The sequence below is a fragment of a genome, assembly GCF_019968955.1.
Source record: "MAG: Porospora cf. gigantea A chromosome Unknown PgA_NODE_141_length_34371_cov_353.04, whole genome shotgun sequence".
NCBI lineage: Eukaryota > Apicomplexa > Conoidasida > Eugregarinorida > Porosporidae > Porospora > Porospora cf. gigantea A.
In genome coordinates, this window is record NW_027151406.1 from 1 (window position 1) to 12,325 (window position 12,325).

The 12,325-nt window shown below is 54.2% G+C and overlaps 10 protein-coding genes across 19 annotated transcripts; 6 read left to right on the forward strand and 4 right to left on the reverse strand.

Annotated features, from left to right (window-relative positions):
* Positions 1–2,582, forward strand: KVP18_002111 (uncharacterized protein; the record flags this gene model as incomplete). Of its 2 annotated transcripts, none has more annotated exons than XM_067952766.1 (1): positions 1–2,582. In XM_067952766.1, a coding segment is annotated over one exon (2,582 nt), but the record flags the coding sequence as incomplete, so codon positions are not given. The 2 variants fall into 2 exon arrangements, with proteins under 2 accessions (XP_067812695.1, XP_067812696.1); XM_067952767.1 differs by having other exon boundaries at positions 189–2,582.
* Positions 2,583–2,846: 264 nt separating this feature from the next.
* Positions 2,847–3,363, forward strand: KVP18_002116 (uncharacterized protein; the record flags this gene model as incomplete). Of its 2 annotated transcripts, XM_067952775.1 has the most annotated exons (2): positions 2,847–3,296; positions 3,325–3,363. In XM_067952775.1, 2 exons carry the CDS (start codon positions 2,847–2,849, stop codon positions 3,361–3,363), a joined length of 489 nt encoding a protein of 162 aa, XP_067812704.1. The 2 variants fall into 2 exon arrangements, with proteins under 2 accessions (XP_067812704.1, XP_067812705.1); XM_067952776.1 differs by lacking the exon at positions 3,325–3,363 and having other exon boundaries at positions 2,847–3,317.
* Positions 3,364–3,453: 90 nt separating this feature from the next.
* On the reverse strand, positions 3,454–4,733 carry KVP18_002121 (uncharacterized protein; the record flags this gene model as incomplete). Its single annotated transcript, XM_067952781.1, has 2 exons — positions 3,454–3,990; positions 4,020–4,733. 2 exons carry the CDS (start codon positions 4,731–4,733, stop codon positions 3,454–3,456), a joined length of 1,251 nt encoding a protein of 416 aa, XP_067812710.1.
* A 321-nt stretch (positions 4,734–5,054) lies between these two features.
* KVP18_002100 (uncharacterized protein) lies at positions 5,055–6,054 on the forward strand (the record flags this gene model as incomplete). 2 transcript variants are annotated; one of them, XM_067952749.1, is made up of 2 exons in its annotated part: positions 5,055–5,286; positions 5,315–6,054. In XM_067952749.1, the coding sequence occupies 2 exons, from the start codon at positions 5,055–5,057 to the stop codon at positions 6,052–6,054; spliced, it is 972 nt and encodes a 323-aa protein (XP_067812678.1). The 2 variants fall into 2 exon arrangements, with proteins under 2 accessions (XP_067812678.1, XP_067812677.1); XM_067952748.1 differs by lacking the exon at positions 5,055–5,286 and having other exon boundaries at positions 5,365–6,054.
* A 10-nt stretch (positions 6,055–6,064) lies between these two features.
* On the reverse strand, positions 6,065–6,380 carry KVP18_005164 (uncharacterized protein; the record flags this gene model as incomplete). The annotated part of the gene is made up of 2 exons (XM_067949541.1): positions 6,065–6,195; positions 6,224–6,380. The coding sequence occupies 2 exons, from the start codon at positions 6,378–6,380 to the stop codon at positions 6,065–6,067; spliced, it is 288 nt and encodes a 95-aa protein (XP_067812712.1).
* Positions 6,381–6,428: 48 nt separating this feature from the next.
* KVP18_002113 (uncharacterized protein) lies at positions 6,429–7,124 on the forward strand (the record flags this gene model as incomplete). Of its 2 annotated transcripts, none has more annotated exons than XM_067952770.1 (1): positions 6,429–7,124. In XM_067952770.1, one exon carries the CDS (start codon positions 6,429–6,431, stop codon positions 7,122–7,124), a length of 696 nt encoding a protein of 231 aa, XP_067812699.1. The 2 variants fall into 2 exon arrangements, with proteins under 2 accessions (XP_067812699.1, XP_067812700.1); XM_067952771.1 differs by having other exon boundaries at positions 6,561–7,124.
* A 112-nt stretch (positions 7,125–7,236) lies between these two features.
* Positions 7,237–9,012, forward strand: KVP18_002109 (uncharacterized protein; the record flags this gene model as incomplete). Of its 2 annotated transcripts, XM_067952761.1 has the most annotated exons (3): positions 7,237–8,376; positions 8,406–8,838; positions 8,867–9,012. In XM_067952761.1, 3 exons carry the CDS (start codon positions 7,237–7,239, stop codon positions 9,010–9,012), a joined length of 1,719 nt encoding a protein of 572 aa, XP_067812690.1. The 2 variants fall into 2 exon arrangements, with proteins under 2 accessions (XP_067812690.1, XP_067812691.1); XM_067952762.1 differs by lacking the exon at positions 8,867–9,012 and having other exon boundaries at positions 8,406–8,861.
* Positions 9,013–9,073: 61 nt separating this feature from the next.
* KVP18_002115 (uncharacterized protein) lies at positions 9,074–9,647 on the reverse strand (the record flags this gene model as incomplete). 2 transcript variants are annotated; one of them, XM_067952773.1, is made up of 2 exons in its annotated part: positions 9,074–9,223; positions 9,252–9,647. In XM_067952773.1, 2 exons carry the CDS (start codon positions 9,645–9,647, stop codon positions 9,074–9,076), a joined length of 546 nt encoding a protein of 181 aa, XP_067812702.1. The 2 variants fall into 2 exon arrangements, with proteins under 2 accessions (XP_067812702.1, XP_067812703.1); XM_067952774.1 differs by having other exon boundaries at positions 9,192–9,647.
* A 196-nt stretch (positions 9,648–9,843) lies between these two features.
* Positions 9,844–10,378, forward strand: KVP18_002101 (uncharacterized protein; the record flags this gene model as incomplete). Of its 2 annotated transcripts, XM_067952750.1 has the most annotated exons (2): positions 9,844–10,185; positions 10,214–10,378. In XM_067952750.1, the coding sequence occupies 2 exons, from the start codon at positions 9,844–9,846 to the stop codon at positions 10,376–10,378; spliced, it is 507 nt and encodes a 168-aa protein (XP_067812679.1). The 2 variants fall into 2 exon arrangements, with proteins under 2 accessions (XP_067812679.1, XP_067812680.1); XM_067952751.1 differs by having other exon boundaries at positions 9,844–10,251.
* A 596-nt stretch (positions 10,379–10,974) lies between these two features.
* KVP18_002108 (uncharacterized protein) lies at positions 10,975–12,256 on the reverse strand (the record flags this gene model as incomplete). Of its 3 annotated transcripts, XM_067952760.1 has the most annotated exons (2): positions 10,975–11,802; positions 11,840–12,256. In XM_067952760.1, 2 exons carry the CDS (start codon positions 12,254–12,256, stop codon positions 10,975–10,977), a joined length of 1,245 nt encoding a protein of 414 aa, XP_067812689.1. The 3 variants fall into 3 exon arrangements, with proteins under 3 accessions (XP_067812689.1, XP_067812687.1, XP_067812688.1); XM_067952758.1 differs by lacking the exon at positions 11,840–12,256 and having other exon boundaries at positions 10,975–11,751; XM_067952759.1 differs by having other exon boundaries at positions 11,768–12,256.
* Between the last annotated feature and the right edge of the window lie 69 nt (positions 12,257–12,325).

Genomic DNA, 12,325 nt, shown 5'->3' on the forward strand with positions numbered 1-12,325 from the left:
CTCTGCCCGAAGGATTCGTTGTGGATCCGGAGACCCGAAACCTAACCTTGGTGCTGCGCCAAGAAGATGCTATCAGCCAGCAAAGTAGCAAAAACAGCACCGAAAAGACCAGCGAGGTAGAGACCAAGACCGGAACCTTAGCTGATTTCAAACCTCGGAACTTCGACGTCCTAAACAGCAGCGCGCTGATGGGGCCCAGCATCTTCTCCGACGTGGGCTCCAACCTTCAAGTTGACAAGCTCCGGTCAGAAATAACGCAACTTCAAGGACACCTGGCCCAGCTGCACTCCAGTGTGCAGTCCTGCAAACCTGTGTCGGAGCCAGCACTTCACGGCACCGTACTGCACATGCTGTCAGATGTTTCCTCTAGATTGGAACGCATCGAGAAGGATTCCTCTCGACGGCGATGTCGGAAATCGCGCATGCTTACATCAATAGCTTCTATGTCACGCCAGCCGAGACCTCTGCTCCGAAACGATACGCACGTCCACCTGATTGACGACACCCGCCACTACCAGCAGAAGGCCATGATTGCCGAGCTCAGACAGAAGATGACGGACCAGATAGTTAGCCGACTTCAGCACCAAGTTTTGGCGAATCGCCTTCAAAGATTATTGGAGCGTCGAAGAGAGGAGAACGACCTCCTTCTCCTAGCCAATGAGTCTGACAAGGTGTCGGCGCTTCACGCGGCGGCCAGTGCCTACCGTAAGGAAGCGTGTGATCTCAAGACATTGGCGCTGGCAGCTGAAAACACCAACCGATTTCTGCAGTCGGAAGTCGTGGTGCTCCGTAAGGAGAAGGAGGAGAACGAGACAAAATACGAGGGAGTTTTGGCGCGTGAAGAAGCTGTCCGGCGGCGAGCTGCCGACGTTGAGACTATGCGTGACCTTCTACAGACTCAAATCCACACCCTGTGTCGGGACGAGAAGAACTTTCTAGCACTGACAACCGCGTCGCGCCACCTCACGGAACAAGTGGCGGAGCTGAAGGAGCGGCTACAGGCCAAGGAATCTGAGATGGCAGCTGTGGAGAGCGAGAATGCCAGGCTGAAGAGTCTGCTGTCCCCCTCAATAAGAAAGTGCTTTGCGAACGATCCCAAGGACTACGACTACTTCGCTAGCACTGTATTGAATTCAGACGCGAAATCATCTAAAGTCGAGAGCTTCAATCGTCATAAGTACGAGTCCGTCCGATCGCGAGAACCTCGGCGTAAGGCCTCGAAGACGTCCGAGGTGAAGGTGCTGCCCATATTCGGCCACACTGAATACTCCCCTGTGCCTGGGGATCCTGTAGATGGACTTGTGGCCACCTTCTCGAACGAGCGTACTAACAAGATAATTTTTACACGAGTTAAACGAGGTGTGTATCTTTTTGGACGTCTCCCCCCAGTAAAGATGTACAAGAACGGCACTACCCTCGACGTAGACTTCGATGGCAGAACATATTCTATCGAGGAATTCGTGGCCCTTCATGAGGATAAGGAGTTTCAAGCTCTGGATAACGCCGAAAGCGTCGAACCGCGATTCATGTCGAATTTTGCCCACCCGGAATCCCCTAGAGATGCGTCCACGGTGGCTGAGTCGCGGCCTGACGCCCGACCACCCCCTGCAAACTACCACACACTCGACTCGAGACGGTTCGATATGCGTTCACTAGATTCGAGGACAGCGGATTCCAGAGCTGTGGACCAAAGAACACTGGATTCTGGGACGGAGGATTCTAGACCAGTACATCCAAAGGCAATGGATTCTAGACAGGTGGACACAAGGGCAATGGATTCGAAACAGGTGGACGCAAGGGCAATGGATTTGAGACAGGTGGACGCAAGGGCAATGGATTCGAGACCAGTGGATAAAAGGGTCATGGATTCGAGACCAGTGGATAAAAGGGTCATGGATTCGAGACCAGTCATGGATTCGAGACCAGTGGATACAAGGGTCATGGATTCGAGACCAGTGGATTCGAGACCAGTGGATTCGAGACCAGTGGATACAAGGGTCATGGATTCGAGACCAGTGGATACAAGGGTCATGGATTCGAGACAGATGGACACAAGGGCAATGGATTCGAGACAGGTGAAAACAAAGGTCATGGATTCGAGATCAAGGATTAGGGATTCGAGACCAGTAGATTCTATGGATTCCAGATCAGGTGGGCCGATGACAATGTTGAACCGTATGGTTGACACGCGTCCTCCCTATCCTGCGCGAGACGGACCTCGGCAGCCCCCTACTGCCTACGCCGACGGGAACTTCAGAAGGTCTCTGCCAGTGAAGACAAGGCTTGGCAATGCGGAGCACCGCCAACCCAAGGAGAATACTCTCCCGAAAATGGAATCTCGCGTCGTGTCCCGTTGTCCTCCCCGCAGACTGCCCCTCACCGAGGTCCCTCGTTACGTCTACAACTACCCATCACCACCTCTGCAGAACCCCGCCTTCACGACGCCACACGGAAATGCGAAGCGGCCCCTCGACGCGCGGTGGAGCCCTGCCAACTCCATGAGCCGGCGGGTGGCCACGTACAGCGACAGTCGGTTCGTGCAGCCGCCACAACATCACGTGACTGCGTTTGCTCGTGTGTAAAATGGTTTTGTGAGCCGATTATTTCTATCGACCCCACCACCCTCACCCGTCGGTACACGTATTACAGAATGTCCGTTTTCGCTGACAAAATACGAATCGCTCAAAGTAGCGCAGGCGTCATGCCATACCAGGACGAGCTGCTCCAAATACAGGCGGGTGCTCCACGGTCTACATGGAAGGTCGTGTCGGACGGCCTCATGAAGCCGTTCCTACCTGTTGGAACAGACTGTCGAGCCTCAAAGATATATACGTGACCGAATTCCGATGCAGCCTGCGCGTCTGTTAAAGCAGCAGTCCGAGCTGGAGTACGAGGCAAGTCTCGTCGAGGTCAGCGTTGAGCAGGCTGAGATGGAAATCAGGGCACTGGAGGAACAGCTGGAGGAGCTGAAGAGGGACCAGGCAGCGGTCATCGCCAGAACTGAGGTATTACGCCACGAATTGGCAGACGATGTCAGGGAGTTAACACATTCTTCAAGTCGTCGAGCCCAACTCGAAGACATGGTCAGCCAGGCTTTCGTGGGACTAGAAACGGTGAAGGCCGCAATGATGACGGAAGATGCCCAACAGGAGCAGGAGCTGAAGCGGCTGGAGGAACAAAGATCTGCGATATCTGAAGTCCTAAAAAACTCCTTAGGCTACTTGCAATCCGTAGTGAACATCCGCGAGCCCGTAGTGGAGTGCCCTGGCGACACTGCGCTGGAGGAAGAGATCGCGGTGGGTGATAAGGACAGTTAGTACGCAGCGGTTACAGAAGGAGAACGCAGGACTGAAGATATTGTGACACTTTAGGTGATCCCTACTAACTGCTGAACACTACGACTCCCTTTGCGACAGTCTGCATACGCGAATGGTCTTAAACACAGTGTTAAGGTCACGGCCGCAGGTTGTAGTCATCCTGGCTGAGCAGTTCCAGAGAGCCGTCATAGAAGAGGTTGCCCTCAGCCTTACGTGAGAAACTGCTAGTCTGCAGTTGCTTTAGCATGTCATCCGTCTTGAACCGCGTTTGCGCTGGGAATGCAGCCGCGGGGACGGTGTGGCCGACGGCGTGCATCGGTTGCCATAGCTGCTCGAATATGCTTTGCGTTTCCATCGAGAGCTGCACGGACATCACAATCGACCGCAGGTCAGGGGGGAGCCTCACTAGGTTGCTTTCCAACTTGAGATACGCTAGGGCGACTTCCGCGCTACAGTCGCTGCTGTGGGACGAGGGTACAGGAGAACCTCCCTGAACTGACAGTGAATTCCGCTTGGATTGCGGAGAAGCAGCGTAGATCTTGTCGTCATCATACGATGGTCGCATATCGACGGAGTACCGACTGGGGTGTCCTGGTGAGCTGACATCGGACTGCCGTAGACAAGTCTCCGTAATCAGCGCCTCGTAGTAGTCGGCGTACTCCCCGTTAAGAATCTGCGGTGAGAGACACTTGGCACGCTCACTTTTCCCAAAATGGTAGGTCCTGACTTGACGATCTCTGCGAAGTTGCGGTGAGCCAAAGGCTTCTGAGGGACAAACGTCTTGTTGTTGCCGAGACGTACCCGAAGGACGCTGAAACCGTTGGCGTTGACGTGAGGGGGACCTTTTCGTGACAGGGGAATCGGCGATGCCACACGTTGATACATGCCCGACCTCTCGAGGTCGTCGAAGGCGGCTCGGATGATGCCTTCGTAATCTCGCCATCCATACCACCACGTTTCCCAAAATCTCCAGAGATTGTAGGCAGCGCGCTTAGTGGTCTCATCGTGATAGTACGAGCAAAACTTTCCCATCTCAAGGTAAGGACACTTCAAGCGGTTAAAGCAGGCCTGGCTCTGAAAGCATATGGGGTGAAACATCTTCTCAAATGAAGAATGCGCGAAACAGCAGTAACCATCAGGGCACTTCACTCCAAGGGGACAGTCAACGGGGATAAAGAAGATACTGAAGACGTCTCGTCGTAAAACTTTATAGCCAACGAAAGGCTCCCTCGCGTTGGCGTCGAAGTTACGCGTCACGGGGAAAATCATCACGTCGGGGAGCTCATCGAACGCCTCTAGTGCCTGCGTTGTCGGGAAACCCGACGCCCACCTCTTTAGGTAGTTCCTGCCGCCCAGTATCAGGTCGGGAAGGAGGGCCTGAGCCGCGTCGGCCCACGGGTGACAACAGAGCTTCATGACTTTGGATATCTGATGGGGGAGGGGTTGCTGTCTCACCCAATGGACAAGCAGGCTGCATCTGCAATAATAATCCACAATAGTCCGATTTAGACGAAATTAGTGTGGACCACCTACACAAGCGAAACTGAGTGCCAGCGTGTAAAAAATAACTGATGAATGGGCACGTCTGCAAAGTGTTCAACAGGGCTGGATAATTGCATTCAGTTTTGTTTCGACTGCGTTATGCTCCTACATCCGAATGACTGCATCCTACCATGGATTAAACCAAGGACCACAGATGCGTCAAGCTCTACTTTCGATTCGCGAAAGTCAGAAATAATGCGCATGGTGAACCGTTGGTGCTTTCTTCTTGCGATGGCGGGGGTGCTTACCTTCGCCATGCTGCACCGAGGAACCGTCCTCCCCATACGGCGGAAATTTAGGCAGGCTTTGATATTCCGGCGCACTCCGAGACGACAGACGCCCGCAGGGCCGTCTCCTGAGCCCCTGCGCTTCCCGCGATGGCGTAACGTAAAACCGGCAGTCGAGCCGTCTGTGTTCGTTCATGACAGTGAGCTCACGATACCTGGCGAACGCAGACTCCTTTTTGCGGAAACAAAAGAGGCAGGGACGAATAATGATTTTGGCGATGTCGCGGTGGCTGGACCTGTCCTCCCGCCGGTTCATCCGAGAGAACCGAAAGCGTCTGGGTCTTGGGCAGGGTGTGCGGATGATTTTCGTTGCTCAAGATCCTGGGGAGCTTGCTGAGCTACGTGACTTTCGACAGTCTTTCTTGGACGAGGCCGAGATACACAGAGATATGCTGGTGCTTCCATTCGACTTGACGCCAATAGACTACGCATTGTTCGTGGACTACTGGGTAGACTCCAAGTTCCGAGACCTGGACTTCATAGTCAAGCACAATTGCTCCCGGTCCCTGGTGAACTGGCCACGAGTGCTGGATTTTCTCGGCACTAAAGACGCGCAGTGGTCATCCAGGCCAGTACTCTATGGCTGGATAACTGTGCGGTCTCACAGCGCGCGCGCACCTAAACGGCGTGGGAAGCCTTTTTTCGTAGAGCCAAATATTTTCGCGCTTTCAAGAGTTGCGGTGCAGCTGATTCTGGAAAAGGCTGAGAGCTCGTCACTAGGAGAGCTGGATATCGCAGTTTCGAGCCGAATTGACATCAAGCACGCACCCAACCTGCCACCAACGGCAGAGTCCAGACAGCACCTGAAGCGGACCTTTCATTGCGAGGACTTATGGGTTTGGTGGGCACCTGATGTCTGGGACGCTCGCTGGGAAGTCGGGATGAAGGAGCTGCAAGACGAATGCTGAATACCAGATGTCACCGGCGACGGACGATGAAATCTTTGGCTTCGTTTATCTTGCCAGCCAGAAAGGTGCTTCCGCCATTGTCGGGGTGATTCCTAAGCATGAGCTGTTTGTGTCTCGTGGAAACGGTATCTGCCGACGCCGCTGAGTCAGCGGTCCAAGCCCCACCCACATGGAGGAAGATTGAGAATCCGGTATGCCTCACTGGTGTTCATTGTGCTCCTAAAGGCTGCGGACTTGCGAGCTAAGGCTTGCAACGCGACAACGCTCATCAATGCACACGACGCCCCGACCACGAGTCGTGGCCGCTGAACCACCAGATCAAGCATAGAATTAGTCTATTCTAGAACTCCACAAAGCATGAACTCTTTCATCAAATGTTGGTGGGACTTGGTCAAACACGAAAGCCAGGACAGGCCGGCCTACGGCCGGCCCCCTGGATTGTCAAACCTGGCGACATTCCGTTTTGTCTCACTAAATGGCTGTTTTATGCCCTCCCTGCAGCCGCAATGACCAAGTACTGCCGAGCGGAACCGAACTCAAACTGCGCCAAGGCCAAGGCCAATGATGTACGCTCGTCCTTCAAGAACATGGTGGAGCTCTGCAACGTCGTCAAGGGCATGAGCATTGGCGATTGCAAGCAGTATCTCGATGACGTTCTCAACAAGAGACGCTGTGTGCCGTACTTCCACTTCAATGGAGGTATTGGACGCACTGCGCAGGCTAAGGAGTGGAACGCCAGTCAAGGCCGCTGGCCCGAAAAGTCTGTGCGTAACTTCAGGAAAGTTCTGGACAACGCCGTTAACAACGCTAAGGTTAAGGAGCTCGAGACTGACACGATGTATGTCTATCACGCCTTCGCTAACCGCGCTCGCAAGGGCCGCAGACGCAAGTACAGAGCCCACGGTCGTATCAACCCGTGGATGTCCAATCCTTGCCACGTCGAGCTCATCCTGGCTCCCCTCAACGACGAGGTGAAGCCTGTCGAGAACGCCGAGCAGGTGCCGCTCACAAAGTGGGCGCTACAGAAGGAGATGCTGCGAGTGGGAGGAGGAATTGGTGTGGAGCTTTAGCGCAGATACTTGGAAATTCGGCACAATCTAAACATCTAATCGTAGATCGAACATATGCAGAGCAGCCAGCAGCGATCACCCACAACCACATTCCGTAACGAAAATCTGCGTAATGTGTGAGAGTTATCCTCCGCCGCCTCCTGAAATCACTGAAGCGCTGCACACAGCAGAGCGAGAGGGTACCCTTAAGACCACTGACTGGGGCAGTGAATTTTTGCTGGGCGGGAGTTTGGACCCTCTGCAGAGTGTGCACCCTCGAGACATTCACACGGAAGCCAACAGCCAATGGAAGAAGCACAACGTTGAGGCCGCTGTGGAATTGTGGAAGAGGGCACTCAAGGGAAGTTTGAAGCTGTCGGTTTCCAAGCCTGACAAGGAGCTTTTCGACTTGGGCATGACCTGTCGGCTCAACTTAGCCCAGGCATATCTGAATCTCGAAGACTACGAATCCGTGTTGAATCAGACCCAGGTGGTGCTTAACTACGATGGATCCAACCCGAAGGCACTGTACAGGCGCGCTCAGGCAGAGATGGCGCTTGGCAATGTGGATATGGTTCTGGAAACGTGCTCGCATTTGTTGGCGGACCAACCTGAAAATACTGCAGTGCAGGCCCTCAAACAGAAGGCGCAGCAGGCACAAAGGGACACCGAGAGGGCTCAAGACATGTTCTACAAGAGGGCGTTCGACAAGCAGAGGGCCAGGCCAGAGCTCATAGAAGCGCCAGAGGCTCTAGCGGAGAGCACTGACGTACTCATCGCATGGAAGCATGACACCGACGAAGCGCTGGGTCCGGACTCCCTGTGGAAGCAGCCTGAAGAGATGCGATACCAGAAGGAGCCGCCTCGCTCATGCACGCTGACGTTCCCCTTCGCCCTTCTCTTCGCCCTACAAAACGCATTGTTCTTCCACAACAAGGACACATTGGGTGGGGGTTTGCGTTCGCTACTGCACCGGAAGCTGGTAGTCCGTGACACAGCTCTGCCTACGGGGAAACGGCCGCTGTGCCTGTACGTGCTGGGTGCACACGGCGACGCGGAGTTCCAGGCGTCGTGGGTTGCACTGCTCGAGCGGCTACCCATGGTTGACCACCTCCGTGTGGTTTTGATCGGTTTCATGGACGATGACGACCGGATAGGGTCGCGACTAGCTCCGCACACGCTCTCACCTCCACTGTGCAAGCCTGTGCAAGGGTCGCAGCACCGCAAGGTGAAGGTCCAGATGTTCAAGGGCTCCTTTCAGGAGTTCGTAGCTGTAAGCGAAATCGAACCCCCCCAATGCAGATCCAGACCGCTCTGGAGCGCCGCAAGCGGGATGAGCCTGTCAAGGAAGGCCTTCTCGACCTCCTCACAGACTTCCCCCCAGCTGGGAGCGTTCTGAACGACCCACAGTGGGATCTATACCCAGACATTGTGTTTGTCTCACACCCCGACGTCTCTGGGCACTTCGCGTCCTGGGTACCGGCCTTCTCCTATTTGTTGGCGAGGGGAATCTTTACGGTGTTTGGGCTGCTGTCATCCAAGAAATCCATAAACTATGAAGCCATCCAGATTCCGGCTCTCATGGACTTCCTTGGGGCCGCCGTAGTGATTCCGCCTATTAGATGTCCCTACGCGGCCATTCCCATCCAACCCCTCGAGAAGCCTTTATTCAGTCACTACGAAGGTGACCACGCCATTCTTGAAGTCACCTCTGACACTCTGGCACGGAATGAACGTAAGCGCCGAGATAGAGCTTAATGCAGTCGTCTACGCAGTCAAGGGCTGCGACTCGACCTCCACCGCGAGTTTGGTCTACAGCGAGAAGGATGTCGCCCTTCTTGCTGCCCGCATGCGCAAACTTCGAGTCGACACGGATTCCCAAGAGATCCATGACGCATGCAAGTTTTGATGCTCATTTTCACCAAAAAGCTTGAACTAAACCGGATAAATTGGCGTCAATAGGGTCGAATTCAGCTCTCAGGCGCCGACTCGACCAACTTAGTGAGTGCCTCTAGAAGGCCGTTACCCTCAAAACTGGACACTGCGTCACAGCAGAGCACCCACTTCTTTGGAAGCCCAAGCGCGATGCTAAGCTCTGCGACGACAGCAGACGACAGGTCCTGCATGAGGCGCCCAGCTGCTGCCTACATTCTTGTTTGCGCACACAACGAAGGGAACCTCTCTCTCTCCCAAGCTCATCAGCATCTCCTCAAGAGTAGCCTTGGCGTCTGACCATCGCTGTGGGTCAGCGGAATCCACCACGAAGAGAACGCCGTGTGCTTCCTCCAAATAATGTCGCCAGCGGCCGCCCTGACCCCCGATATCCCACATCAGAATCCGCTTGCTCCGATTGTAAGGAAGATTGGCAATGTTGAAACCCAGCGTGGGCGTGATCGCACTGGGATCCTGAAACCGCAACCCAAACAGCCGTTTATAAGTGTTCAACATCGTAGTCTTTCCCGCGTTCGCTGGACCCACCAACAAAATCTTGATGTCTCTCCGCCGCCAATACGCATTATACAGCCCCGAAAGCAAGGTGAACATTAATGACGTTTTATATTGTTACAGACAAGTTCTGCCTATTTTTTTGATACGAGCAAGCAATCACTATTGAATCATTATGACTGCTGTGGGCTAACGCAAACTTAAGCCAGAATTTCCACCTGAGGCGTTGGGTGCCGTCTCTCTTCAGTACATTGACGTGATCGAGTTGCTACATTTTGGCGAAATTGAGTATTAAATGAGAGTAGTGTTCGCCGGCATATCGCAGTTGGATGACACGTCACTTTGGATTGACGATGACAGCACGTTTGAGCAATTGGAGACGGTGTGCTTGGACGCAATAAACGAGGTCATGCCTAGCAACGGTCTGCGTCTGCGGTTTCTTTGTATGGGTCGCCTCATTGAAGGAGACCGTTTGGATAGAGTCGCTGCAGTCGTTGGCGATTCCGCCCCCACGATACAGTGCAGCGTGCTCAGCCAAGCTCGACCTCCAGCATCGGAAAGGCACACACAAGATCAGTCGCAGCAGAGCATCGAGCGCTCGATAGATTACACAGGCAGAGAAGCATGGTCCGTGATTGTGAGTGCCGCGCATCGCCAACATACAGACACTATCTGGCTTGGTCTTGGGCCTCTGTGTGTCTGACCGACTACGACGGCCTGATCGGTACGACACGCTCGCGACAGTTTTCTTGTACTGGTTCGCGACTTGCTGGATGGCAATGTTCGTCTGCAACACTGTCGTGTGCGCCAAGCAGCGCCTGTTGCCCTAAAACGCATTGATTAAATCGGATGTTCGCTTTTAGTGACGGAAGGGAGTTCGAATGTCAGCCACAACGCTCGAGGAGGCGACATTTCAGCGAAGAAGCTGATTGTGGAGAACTAGAAGTGTGCTTAGTCGAAGAGATGGAGGCCATCGAGTGTCCGGCTACGGGAGGACCTCACGGCTTCGACTTTTTAGATCACACTGCCGACGTCATCATCAGCACCTGGGGTGACTGCTTTCTCTGCTGCGTGAAAGAAATGGTAAAGGCCTTCGGACAGTTCGTGGCGCCTGACATGCCATCAATGACTTCACGACACGTGCAACTGTCTCTCAGTGATGTCACCCCCCAACAGTACCTGGTACACCTCATGGATGAGGTGCTGGCTCTCTACGGAGAAGAGTACTTTGTGGCCAGGGAAGTGCGGAAGTTCAACCTTCAATCGAGCGTGGTGATTGCAGGCAACGAGGCCGGTCAGATATCCGGACATCTGACTCTGGCAGGAGGGGTGTTTGTGCAAGGTGTACATATGCCGGGGACCGAAATCAAAGCCATTACTCGTCACGGAGTGAGCGCGCTGCAAGACGGCGATCTTTTCAAGACTTCTATACTTGTGGACATTTAGTGTAGTAAACGGCCCAGTTGTTCTTGTCGAACACAACGTCGTCCATCGTAAGGTCTGGACACTGCAGCTCATATATTTCCTGACGAGAGAAAACATGATAGTAGCGCTGGAAGGTGCGAAGCCCAGATTCGCTAACGCCGCTGCCGTCAACGCTGCCGGAAGCCAACTTCTCTTGGAGATGCCACGGGACGAAACAGTCCGCCACAGCGAAATCTCGGCCGCCAACGCTGTCGTTCCTCTGCTCTTGCGCCCAGACGTACAGCAGCATCCGGCCCCCTGGTCTAAGCAGCCGCGCAAGCTCAGCTAGAGCAACACGGCGCCTCTCCTTCGTCGAGATGTGATGCAGGACGGCAATGGCGATGACGGCGTCACACACTTCAGGTCTGTAGGCCGTGTTCATCATGTCCTCCACCACCAGCGGCGGCCACGAGGGCAGCCCGAGCGCACGGTGCTTCTCCTGACAGCACTCCAGCAGGCCGCGAGAACGGTCGCTTCCCAGCCACATCTTGTCGGTGGCCACAAGGGAGTACTTGCCGTTGCCGCACCCAATATCAAAAACGACGCTGCCTGGCGCCAAACTATCTAAGAATCGCTGCACCCGTGGCCAGGGCTTATATCGGGTGTTGCTGAAGTGCTTGGCGATGACGGAGTAGACGGAATGCACGTGCTTCTCCTCCCATTCGGAGGCGTCGGCTTCGTTTTTAGGCCCCAAGGCAGGCGTACACGTCTTGTCGGATGCTAGGGTCTTGCCCTTCATATGATCATTTTCAGAGCTAATCGTGGTAGCCAGCCCAAGGTTCAGCTGGCGCTGATAGCTTCTGAAACACATCTATCTCAGCCTGCACATTCGGACATTCAGGTTCCGCGGATAGGCTCTTCAGCTCTTGTATTCGACGTCGTAGAAGCTTACGACCACGAATGGCTTCGTTGAGAGCATTTTGGCGTTCCTGTACCACTTCCTTGGGCAGCCTGGGGTGATCCCAGGACAGGACCTCTACGATGGATTCCAAAACCGAAGCCGTCAATGGTCCATTGTGCCTTCTTGACTTCATGATATGCTTTCGCAAATTGGCATTGGTGCGTTCCTGGTCTCTTCTGACTATGTCACTTATCGGCACGCTGCTTTCAGCAGACTCGATGCACTGCCGAGAGGAGATGGATCCAGTGTTGCACACGTCAAATACCAGACTCTCAGGCGCCTTGCGACCGAAATCCAGTCGATGGATGTTTGCTGTCGGCTTTCGCTTACGCAAGCCGTGCATAGATCACAAATATGATAAATATGTTTCTGGAGAGCTGCAATCCACGAAGCTGCGTCCACTACGAAGCAG